Here is a 13,236-nt window from a genome sequence, read left to right on the forward strand (position 1 = left end):
ATCGATGTTTCTCTCTCTCTCTCTCTCTCTCTCTCTCTCTCTCCCTTCCACTCTATCTGAACAAAAAATGAAAAAATGCCCTTGGGTGAGGATGAAAAAATAAAAAAAAGAAATAAGCCACTCAGAGAAAGACAAATACCATTTTATTTCACTTATATATGGAACCTAATGGACAAATTAACTAACAAACAAGAAAAAAACATTCACACATACATAGAACAAACTGTCAGTTGTCAGAGCGAAGGAAGTAGGAGGGCTGGGTGAAAAAGGTTAAGGGATTAAGCAAAAAATAAAACTGAAGCAAAAAAAACCCTCATAGACAACAGTATGGTGATTACCAGAGGGGAAGTGGGGGAGGTGAGGGGTGATAGAAGAGGGTAATTGGAAAAAACATGGTGATGGAAGGAGTCTTGACTTAGGGTAGTGAACACACAAAACAGTATATAGATGATGTGTTATGAAATTTTACCTCTATAAATTACCTCTATAAAAACCTATATAAATGTATTAACCAATGTCACCCCAATAAATTAAATTAAATATTATAGAATTTTGGTGCATGTACTTCATCCATTTATAATCATTTCCTATTATTCTCCTGCAGATAGTGACCGTGGCTACTCCCCATCTGATGGAGGTGTCAGCAGACAGTCCATTTCTATTTTTCTGATAAGACATCTGTTGTGAAAGAAATTTATGAGAAGCCAAATAAAAATTCTGAATTGGCTTTAATCCAAAATACTCCTTTCTTCCTTGGGCTCTCATATCAGAGAGAGTTGAGGGTTAGCTTTATTAAGTATTCATTTAAAAAGCACCCTTGACGCAATACAAATTAAAAAGTGATTTTTCAGCAATTAAAAACAGTTTTTGTTTTTTTTAAATCCTCACCCGAGGACATTTTTTCGTTTTTTTGTTCAGATAGAGTGGGAGAGAAGAGAGGAAGAGACAGAGAGAGAGAGAAACATCGACGTGAAAGGGACACATCGAGTGTTTGCCACCCACATGACCCAACCAGGGCCGGAGACAAACTGCAACCTAGGTACCTGCCCTTAGCAGAAACCAAACCCAGGTCTCTCTGGACCGCAGGCCGATGCTCTAACTGCTGAGGCAAACCGGCCAGGGCAGAAACAGCTTTTTAATATATACTTTGTAAATAGTTTCAAAGCACTTTCAATTGTGGTTCATTCCAATATTTTGTAAAGTTGAGTTTTTTTACATACAAACTCACAATCATAAAAAATGTAGTATCAGAACTAGACATAAACTAGGTAAGAGGGATCTGATATAAAGAGTACAATGTAAATGTAAACAATGAAGTACTGTCTCACATTCACCACTGTCCAAAGTTAAGGGGCAAAATGTATGAAATTAAATTTTAAAGGTTCCCATATCTGGAATTTTAGGAATTAAAATTCAATCAAACTATTTATAACTAAAAGGTAAACATAACTTGTGAAAAAGGATTTTAATAGAGATATTTAGGGTTAGATTCTTATCTGTTGCTTAGTTATCATTAGAAAAGTTAAACTGCTTTCCCAGGTTATTCAAGAACTAATTAATAATTAATCTATAGATATTTGATAACAAAATTTGGTTTTAAATCACCAATTGTAGCATTTTTCAAATTAGCATCCTGCATGAATACAAAATACACTAAATGCACAAGTATGAAAATCTGTTACTATGGAAATAATAATCTTTGTAAATTCTGACATGTAATTTGATATAAACTTTTTTCATGATATAGTATCATCTGATTTTCAATACAGAGGTATAGATATTCTCATCTTTGTTAAAGACAACGTAAATTAGGATTATCCTGCTAAGAGAACCAGGTAATCACAAAACCAATTTGTGGTGTTTAAAAAATTGTTGTTTGTAATATACTATGTATCCTTAATCACAAGTCACTTGCAAGTGGAATAGAACAATGTCCGGACCTGAGCTTTTTTGCTGCCATCATTTCTTAGAGGTCCCAGTACTTGTTTTTTCAAACTAGTCTCAATTTAACTTGGAAATACTGCCTCACAGGGAGTTAAAGCACAGAAATACTGTTCAACAAAAAAAATCAAAGCTATATTGTGACCCAGAAAATGCTTGACTTACCAAAAATCATGAAACTAAGTAATACGTAATTTGTAAACCCAGATCATCCAAAACGAAGTCCTGAGTGCCTTTAGAATCTTCTAAAAGGAGAAGGCCAACTACAGGTAGAGGGAAGTTTTCAGAGTTCTAACATTGCCTCTGTTACTAGCTTACCTAGACTTTTTCAAGTCATTAAACTTCTCTGTCTTCTATTTCATGGAAATATTTTAATGATAAATACAAGTAAATGCTTGAACTCTGGCAGAAAAGCACTTGTATTTATTTCATTATGTTAACTATTTCTCATCCCCACCACTTGTCAATTAATGCGAATATCTTTTCTCTGATTTTAATTTTAAACTGCAAATAACAAGTTTGTGGGAATGTAAACACTACATTTCAACATGAATGGCATCCTAACAAAACCCTTTTCTCCACCTTTCAAAATGCATCAACAGTGGCACAACATTTTAATTTTTAGCATTACCAAAAGCTTTGCCACACAAGCTGTCCAGAAAATTTTAGTAATTCACAACAAAAATTTCTACCACATTACTCTCATCTTCTACAGAAATGTAATTAAAAACTTATATACTAATCAGTCAGTGCCCTGTAAAGCTTACACACTACAAACAATAATTCCAATTACAAATTTAAAATTTAACATACAGTTTAAAAAATGAAGATGATCACTAATATTCCTAAAATAAGGGAAATAGGTGATAATCAATATTCTAAAATTCAATTTGTCCTATATCTAGTCTATTTTTTCAACAGATACTTTATATACTCCTCAATATTGAGAACAGAGAATTATTTATAGGTGAACAAAGTTAATAAAAATCTAACTTCAAAGTAATATTCTATGTTAATTATAAATTATACTGTTTTTAAAACTCTTTTGACAGCATATCTATCTCAGAATAATTTAGTTTTATAATTTATGAAGACTTGTTACTAACTTCCTTTTCCCCTTACTAATATATTTACCCAATAACATTAGCATATAGCTACATAGAATACTTAGGACATATCAATTCATTAAAAATGCCCAAGTTAAAAACAGAAATAGCCAGTTGAAATAAAATATTATGGCAAATGATCAGTATATGGGTACTGAATAAAAGGGTTACCAAAGGTGAAGACCGAATAGTAACCACAAAAGTAATGCACACAATTAAATATGTATACACTAACAGAAATTGAACTTTAGAAAAATATTTAACACCTTGAGGTGTTCACAATTTGGAATACATAGAGAAGACGACTTGAATACAAACAAACTAGTTGAAATTCATTTATGTGGTTCAGTCAAGATGCAGTGGCTTTCTATTTGTACAACAAAAAATCTCAACCAAAAAAAAAAAAAAATATATATATATATATATATATATATATACACAATATATATATATATATATATACACACACACACACATATATATATATATATATAGCTAAAATATTCTCAAGTGCAATTATCCAGGCTTTTAAAAGAATATATATTCTTACTATGTGAATTCTTTCTTAACCCCGTCTCCCTGCATTTTTAACGTTTGGCATAAATAAACAACAAATCAGAATAGAATACACATTTTTAAAGGACAAATTTACTCATATTCTATTTAAGAGCAACATACAACCACTTATAAATAAAGCCTTTTTAAAAGCGTCCTTATATAAAAACAGTGGGGGTGGGGGGCACAAGGGTATCCTGCTATACATATGAAGCACAGTTCAAGCCCAATACAACTGACCAATCAAAATTAGTGAATGCACTGCATCTCTCTGCAGTGGAGAGCAGCGACAGGGTAGGCTGTCATTCTGCAAAAGCTGCCCAGAACAGGCTTTCCTCTGAAAAGCGGTACTGTTCCTTTTTAGAAAGACTGAATCTAAATGTTGTCTCTGGAGACAAGAAACCTTCTGTATGTTAAATTACTTTCATTATGTATTTTCAGACGCTTATTGATTCCACAGTAGGAAGAGTGAGAGACTGCAGCAGCCTCTAAGCAGCACTACCCGTTCCATACATTAGCAGTACTGCTGAAACAATGGCACAGAACAGACACATATTTTCATTAAGGTCTTTTCGAAGAAATGTTTATGACCCTCTTCCCAAGTCCTCTACTGACAAGTGAACAAAATGAATCAATCAAAACTGGAAATGCTTCAACTACATCAAGAATTTATCAAATCTTTAGCGGAGGTAAGATTCCTTATTATAGTATGCAGTTGCTTTTGAACCGGCATAGTGGGTAAGATTACTTTGAAAATTTTCAGCCTAAATTTTAAGAGTTTATTTGCTTAATTCTACTTATTGTTAAACATGTATCATTTAGATCTATTTTTTTAAGACATGGTATATTTTATATGTAATTTGAGGATGCTATGTTAAACACAAAAAATATTCTTTGTTGATTCACTGTGAAGACATCAGCTTTTAAGTCACTTCAGATATACCAAGTAACCTTAATGTCATCAATACAGTTTTTGTCAAGGGATCAAAATGCTTATTTTTCTTAAAAGAACCAGGTTTACTATTTAGATATTATTTACTACTCAATTTTTGGTTAAGTTTATCATTGGGCCTGGTCACTGAAAATAATTTAATTTGCAGTTATATTTTGCAGTTTACCTTTTATATTTCAATCACATGAACAATTCTTTAATGGAAATATATAATATCTTACCATAAAATCTGTTCTAATCAGTTAAAATTCAAATCATGACTAATACTCAGAGCAAGCTACAATATTTACAGCAGGAAATATTGTTAAATTTATTATAAAGACATGAGGGAATGACAGTATGTTTAGTATAAGCTACTTGCTCATAATCTCTGAAAATATAGGTTAGCTTAAAAAGTGAGAGCAGAAATCAGTTTAAAAAATACAGCTTTTCTTTCATGGTTATATTTGCAGTGTTAATTCTGTTATTAAATTTACAATCCTTGTTAGGAAAAGATAATATTCTAATTAAAGAAACCTTAAATTTATGTATAAGCTATGGCTATAAAAATACAATTTGCTTATTACTCTGATAACAAATACTGTATATAGTGTCAAAATAAACAAAACTAAAGTAACTTTTAATTAATTAGAAATTATTAGGAACCCTATTTCTTAACCATGTTTTTTTTTTTTCCCCCCACAAGGGCCCACAGCAGCTAATTCAGTACTTCCAACTGAAAATATGAAGAATGCATTTGACTGAGCATCTATCTCCCTAGCTGTCTGAACCATAAACTGCAGGATATTCTTGTAACATCTGATTTTAAGATACTAAGGAGTTAAAACCAGAGAGTATAGGTCTATATTACTGCTGGGATATAACACATCGACAGTAATCATCGACAGAAGATGCTATATAAAACAGCCACACAAAGAAAAACAATATAATTGTAAAATCCTGAAGACAAAATGGTGAGCACTTTAAAGAGGTGTTTATACTTTAACATACCAGAATTGTGGAGCTACTGATTCTTAAAGAAACAATGAAACATGGATTGCCAAAATAAGAATGCCATATATTACCAGCAAGCTAAATGAAGCTTTAGCAAGTACTTTCTGCACTAAATATTCAGATATTTGTATTAATTGATATTACTAAAGGACTTTTCCATTGGAGTTTTACTACCAGTAATTATATATCCTCTTCTAATGAAAAGAAACCAGATTAAATAGCAGATGTTTTTTATCAAAAGAACATGGACTGGATTTATAATATAAAGCAAGTTATGTGACTCAGAAATCATTTCAAAATAATCAAGACTGCTATAGAAATAGTGTGTAACAAAAGGATGCTACCTTAAATACATTTTAGAAGCTAGAAACCTTATTTTTCATTCTTTGTTATCACATGTTCTGGAAAATAAAGAGACGCTATCATATATTCCCGCAAAGGGAAACATAATTCCTATAATTTGAAGAAGTTTCTCTTGGTCGTGACTTTCTGAGACAAAACAAACCAAAATATTTTGTACTGGTCTTTAGAAATTCATCAGCCAACTAAATCTCACAATTCATGCAGTTCAAGTATTGGAGAGAAAATGAAAGAATTCCTACAAGACATGAAATAAAACACAGCTACTTCACTGTTGTCAGGTAAAAATTCATGTCAAAATCTGTCAATGACATCATGTATCAATTGGTGAAAAACTGCTATAGTGAGCCAAAAGGCCTATAAGGCAACAGCAAACAGGTAGGTCAGAAGATGCATGCTCTCCACCACACTGTTTAAGATTTACAAAAGAAAAGAATCTTAATCTAGAGGAGATGCATTTTTCTTAATTATCACCTAACTTGATGTTTCTGCTTTATTTACTTATAAATCTAAATGATGTGACAAAGAACTGATGTTTAATCTGTCAGTTCAGAACATTTGGCACACTTAAAATTTTCCATTTTTATAGGATTTCAATGTTAGCTAAGACCTTCAACTTCCTTGAATATGTGCCTCTAGTAATACTTTATACCAAGCTCAAAAGAAATTATATTGTTATCATTTGTACTTCTGAAATATTACCTCTAAAATAATATACATAACTAAAATTATATTCTAAAACTTGTAAAGGTTACATCAAGTGAAAGGTAAACATAAGTTCTGAAAATCATTAACATTTATAATTTATGTTTGATTACGATTTTGCAATCAAAATACTGTACTTAAAATGTGAAATATAGTTGGTTGGATGATTTTATATTTTTACTTAATATACTATGGGCTACTGACATTTTAGTCCAGAAAAATCAGACATTATTTTTATAAATTACTCTAAACCTCTATATATTAAAATATAGATTTGCATGAATAGCGAGTTTGTTTTTTAAGTTTCCTCAAAACTGTACACAGGGTGATTTATATAAAAGGTTCCAGAGGGTATGTGTAACTTTAAAAGATTCCTCAGAAAACAGGCTTCATTTATTTTTAAAATTCTGCTTTAAATAAAATCAACTGATATATTCTTCTAAACCACTTCAAACATAACGATTTATTGTGATATTAAATTTCAATTTTCTCCTTCTACAAGATACAGGAGGGTGTGGTCACAAAATTAATCATTCATAGGAGTGATTATTGTCCCAAGCTTTATGGCATGTTTACTTTAACATGTCTTTTTTCTACCAGTTTTTATAACATAAGCTTGTCCACTATAAAGTTCAGTGAGCATTCTAACTACAAAATGTGAAATATTTATCCTTTGTATACTTCTGTGGGGGGAAAAAAAAAACTCCAAATATCCCTAAATCACACTGTTGACTTATGAATATGAATTTCAATCAAGAATATGAACAAAATAATTTAAAGTAAACTAGTGCTCTATGCCAGTTATCATTTTCAATGAACCCCTGTCCTGTTCATTTGAAATCTCATGTGAATAATTACACCTACACTAATTACACTAGAACAAATTAAAACAATGTTTATTTCCCACCTACTCACAACCTTTTAAAATGAAACCTTAAAACACTGAGCTAAAAGTAGTTTTGCATACAGGGTAGTTTTATTATACAAAAATATACTGTGTCTCAAATAATAAGCTTGAAAAACTCAAATGAGGAGAATGTTCTTAGTATATGAAATAATTTCGAACTCTATAGAACCACATAGTTATTTCTTAAAAGAGAGAACCCAATTTCCTTTTACATCAAAATAAGGCAACCTTGAAACTTACAAACTTAAAAATTAAACTAAGTACACAATAAAAAAGATATGTGTGTGTGTGTTTTTTTTAGAAAGAACACGTTTTATACCTCATTTAAATTGCCAAATAATCAAATAGTTTATTCTATTTCACTTCCTAGGGAAAAAAAACAACTGCTCCAAAAGAATGTGTTTTTCTCCCATTCTGGAAATCAACATGCAGTCTGAATCTAACATTACAGTTCGAGATGACATTGATGACATCAACACCAATATGTACCAACCACTATCATATCCATTAAGCTTTCAAGCATCTCTCACTGGATTTCTTATGTTAGAAATCATGTTGGGACTTGGCAGCAACCTCACCGTACTGGTTCTTTACTGCATGAAATCCAACTTAATCAACTCTGTCAGTAACATTATTACAATGAATCTTCATGTACTTGATGTAATAATTTGTGTGGGATGTATTCCTCTAACTATAGTTATCCTTCTGCTTTCACTGGAAAGTAACACTGCTCTCATCTGCTGTTTCCACGAGGCCTGTGTATCTTTTGCAAGTGTCTCAACAGCGATCAACGTTTTTGCTATCACTTTGGACAGATATGACATCTCTGTAAAACCTGCAAACCGAATTCTGACAATGGGCAGAGCTATAATGTTAATGATATCCATTTGGATTTTTTCATTTTTCTCCTTCCTGATTCCCTTTATTGAGGTAAGTTTTTTCAATCTTCAAAGTGGAAATACATGGGAAAACAAGACACTTTTGTGTGTCAGTACAAATGAATACTACACTGAACTGGGAATGTATTACCATCTGCTTGTACAGATTCCAATATTCTTTTTCACTGTCATAGTAATGTTAATCACATACACCAAAATACTTCAGGCTCTTAATATTCGAATAGGCACCAGATTTTCAACAGGACAGAAGAAGAAAGCGAGGAAAAAAAAGACTATTTCTCTAACCACACAACATGAGACTACAGACATGTCAAAAAGCAGTGGTGGGAGAAATGTCGTCTTTGGTGTAAGAACTTCGGTTTCTGTAATAATTGCCCTCCGGCGAGCTGTGAAACGACACCGTGAACGACGAGAAAGGCAAAAAAGAGTCTTCAGAATGTCTTTATTGATTATTTCTACATTTCTTCTCTGCTGGACACCAATTTCTGTTTTAAATACCACCATTTTATGTCTAGGCCCAAGTGACCTTTTAGTAAAACTAAGGTTGTGTTTTCTAGTCATGGCTTATGGAACAACTATATTTCACCCTCTATTATATGCATTCACTAGACAAAAATTTCAAAAAGTCTTGAAAAGTAAAATGAAAAAGCGAGTTGTTTCCATAGTAGAAGCTGATCCCATGCCTAACAATGCTGTAATTCACAACTCTTGGATAGACCCTAAAAGAAACAAAAAAATTACCTTTGAAGATAGTGAAATAAGAGAAAAATGTTTTGTACCTCAGGTTGTCACCGACTAGGGTAAAGTATTGTTTCGCCAAATTCACATTCAGAAACTTTAAACTTAAATTGTAGAAAATGAAACTACTGCCAAATATAAGAAAAAAACATACTAAGTATTACTTATGTTGTAAATTTTCAATGTAAATGTCAAGATTAGACTAGGTCATATATATTCAATTTCTTCATAACTTAATGTATTTGTTGCATGGCAGTTTGTTAAAGTAATATATGTATATTTTGTCAATATTATGTCCATCAGAAAATATTCATGTAAGTTATATTTTCTAAATAATAAATACATAGCCTTAAGACAGTCTATAACTTAAAAATGTAACTGACACAGGTATCCTTGGGTTTTTTAAAAATAAAGTATATTGTTTCTAAGCCACAAACTACAGATATATTTCTATAATGACAACTGGAATAGCATTTTAACATAACAACCAAAATTACAGCTCCAAACAATCAAAACAATCCAATATTTTCTGTACCACTATATTGTTTTCTAGTATAGTCAACTTGCTATAATATTTGATGCACCAAAAATAATGACCCATGTAGAACCCTTTATCCTTTTTGTAAATGTAGAAATTGTAGGGTTTATCAAGATTTTAATATTCAAGAACCAAAAATAGATAACCTGTATATGCACACCAAGATAGGAAAACTTTTAAATTCAAGTTTATTATGAAAAAGAGATTGACCTTTTAAAAACAAGGGCATTATGCTAATACTATATAAATGTTCTTGACAATAAAGAGAAGGTAAAAAACTAAAGCACCAGTCTCTTTCTTCCTTTGTCCCTTGGTTTCAGTCTAAGCCAAATGCCTGGGAATTGATACAGTCTGCTGGCAAAAACAGTGCATTAAAATAACTTTATTCAAGTTTTCCTTTTTGTGTAATAAAAGTTAACTATTAAAATCTGAATACAAGGGGGGGAAAGGACTATATTAGTGTAGAAAAGCTTAACAAAGCCAACTATTTCTAATTTTAGATACATAGCAACTTCAGAGTAATACAATATACACAACATTTCTACCCTATCATAGCTCCCAACTATTTCAAAATACAGTAGTTCTATTTCTACTCCGAAAATCTTTAAAGTGGCAATAAACCTTTCAATTTGTTTTACTCTACACCACTTAACTTTAAGCATTTTGTCTCCAATCCTCAATTCATTTTAGAAAACTACAAAATTACTAATCCTAACCATAGATATCAGCTTTGGGAATTCTTGCCAAACAAACATTTTCCAATTGTAATCATCTAATAATCTACCCATGAGTGCCAAGTATCACGTATCAGAAAAACAGCAATAAATTACTTAAAGGAGGCAAATACTTGCTACCTTATAACTGGTTAACTGGACAATTTCTATTCTATTTTTTTAGCACTGCATTCACTAAATCAACTAGCAACTCATTTTTAATTAAATTTTACAACCAACAATTCAATAATATATCACTTTTATGTAAATAAATTAGAGTCAACCAGTCAAGTTTAGTGAATACCCTAATCCTTGGGGAAATGAGCACCATGTAATAGCTTGAATTCCCTGAGGTTACATAACAAATTTAATTGTGATTTACTTCTGATAATAATGCTAACAATGTCAAATCTCGGCAAAGCCGAACTTACCTTCTTTACTACTTATTTCCTACTCTTTTATAGAATTAAAGAAATGCTTCAATTTGACAAAATGCAGCATAAGACTTATTTTTCGAAACCCTGAAGACAAATTAAGAATTCATAGACACACACATTAACAAAATTGTCATTTGATAAATATGTTTGGCATAGAGTATCTGCTAACATATTAATAGTAAATATTTTAAACAAATTTTATAGTTGGACTTCCAAGCACAAATTAGAATTTTAATATTTAGTTTTACAATCTTAATAAAAAATTAGACTATCTTTAGATTTTATATTAAGAGAAAACCCTGTTTTAAATATTTTTAAGCTTTAAGTCTATATGCATGCCAAAGAACTCAGTTAAAAAATTTTTCTAATATATTTACCTAAACAGCTTTCAAGCCCTATTGTTCTCTGTAATAAGTAATCTATCAACATAAGAAATAAATGGCAAATATTATAATGCTGTCCTCTAAACTCTTATTATTTCTACACTTTATACTTAAACAGACAACTAACAAGCATTTCTACCCACTTGTAATGATCTTTCAGGTATACAAAAGCGTACCCACTGATTTACAAGAAAGAAAAATCATATTTACCACACAATAGATTTTTAATGTTGAATAGTATGTAATATGTCAATCAAAATCATATGTATAAGTTCAGCTTTTTAAAAAACACACACGTTTGCAATAACTGACCTCAGTTGAAAAGAGAGAACAAGAGATAGAACAATGTTTATGTTAAATGTTTGTTCTATGAAAAGGTGAATTTTTTTTCCTCATGATTGTTATGATCATGTATAAATTTTTCAATTTCAAGTTACCTCACTAAAAAAAGCATTAATGGCAATTTTTCATATTAGAATGAAATTTTTAAATGCAAAAGCAATAGAAATAACAGTAAATTCAATGTGGGAATCCTCCTTAAAATTATGTTTTTCTATCCATATATCACATATCACAAACAAAGATATCAATTTCTATTAGTTAAGTAGGTTAATTCTTCAAAACTACAAAAATAGGAAGTATTATTTTAAAAACTGACCAAAGATGAGCTCAACGACATATAAAACTTTTTTTCTCTTATGTTCCGTTGGTTAATTTAAGGAGGTTATTATTCTACCAACTAGTACTCCACATATGTTCAACCTATTATAAAATTTGAATTATTTACAATTATGCTTCTTTAACAAAATGATATTCATACTTCATCATAAGTCATTTTTTAGGTATACGGTCTATTTTTTTTATTTTTTGGTACGTGCCTCTAGCAGGAACCGAACCCGGGATCTCTGGTCCGCAGGCCAACGCTCCAACCGCTGAGCCAAACCGGCCAGGGCAGGTCAATTTTTAATAGCCCAAATAAAACTATAGGAAAATTTCAGTTCTCTGGATCTTAAAAATCAACCTCCTCATTGAACTAAAGATTAGACTTAAAAGTGAAAACCTAAAAGTATAAGAAAATAGGTGCTCAGTAGCACTTTAGTCAACAAAGTAAATTCAAGACTACTTTCTAGCCCTGACTGGTTTGGCTCAACGGTTGGAGCGTCAGCCTGCAGTACAGAGAGACCCGGGTTCAGCCCCCGCTGGGGGCACGTACCTCAGTTGCAGTTTGTCCCCGGCCCTGGTTGGTCATGCGGGTGGCGGCCACTCGATGTGTCCCTTTCACGTCGATGTTTCTCTCTCTCTCTCTTCCTCTCTCTCCCTCCCGCTCTATCTGAACCAAAAAAAAAAAAGACTACTTTCTAGTCAATAAAACTTTCGGTTTTCTTATATTTTATGATTGTACATTTAAGTAAGCTCTGTAATGCAATTAACACTTTAATTCTTACAATGTGGAAGGCATTATGGCAAATACTCATATTCATATGGAATAAAGTCATTACCCTTAGAGTTTAAAATCTAGAATCAATATATTAAAAAGTAAAGCAATATCTATTTTAAAAAGACAGAATGTGTTTTTTTGTTTTTTGTTTTATTTTTATTTTTATTTTTTATTTTTTTCCTCACCTGAGGACATTTTTCCATTTTTTGTTCAGATGGAGTGGGAGGGAGAGAGAGGAAGGGAGAGAGAGAGAGAAACATCGATGTGAAGGGACACATCAAGTGGCTGCCACCCGCACGACCAACCAGGGCCGGGGACAAACTGCAACCGAGGTACGTGCCCTTAGCGGGAACCGAACCCGGGTCTCTCGGGACCGCAGGCCGACGCTCTAATCGCTGAGCCAAACCGGCCAGGGCAGGTCAATTTTTAATAGCCCAAATAAAACTATAGGAAAATTTCAGTTCTCTGGATCTTAAAAATCAACCTCCTCATTGAACTAAGATTAGACTTAAAAGTGAAAACCTAAAAGTATAAGAAAATAGGTGCTCAGTAGCACTTTAGTCAACAAAGT

General features: G+C 31.8%; 2 protein-coding genes across 7 annotated transcripts in view; one reads left to right on the plus strand and one right to left on the minus strand.

Annotated features, from left to right (window-relative positions):
- The window catches only part of COG5 (component of oligomeric golgi complex 5), a 439,997-nt gene that overhangs the window by 319,109 nt on the left and 107,652 nt on the right, over window positions 1-13,236 (minus strand). The window lies entirely within an intron of this gene.
- GPR22 (G protein-coupled receptor 22) lies at window positions 3,904-9,538 on the plus strand. Its single transcript, XM_036246148.1, has 3 exons — window positions 3,904-4,291; window positions 5,240-6,188; window positions 7,890-9,538. The coding sequence occupies exon 3, from the start codon at window positions 7,916-7,918 to the stop codon at window positions 9,215-9,217; it is 1,302 nt and encodes a 433-aa protein (XP_036102041.1). The 5' UTR covers window positions 3,904-4,291; window positions 5,240-6,188; window positions 7,890-7,915; the 3' UTR covers window positions 9,218-9,538.

The sequence above is a fragment of the Molossus molossus genome, unplaced genomic scaffold (genome assembly GCF_014108415.1).
Source record: "Molossus molossus isolate mMolMol1 unplaced genomic scaffold, mMolMol1.p scaffold_m16_p_7, whole genome shotgun sequence".
Lineage (NCBI taxonomy): Eukaryota > Metazoa > Chordata > Mammalia > Chiroptera > Molossidae > Molossus > Molossus molossus.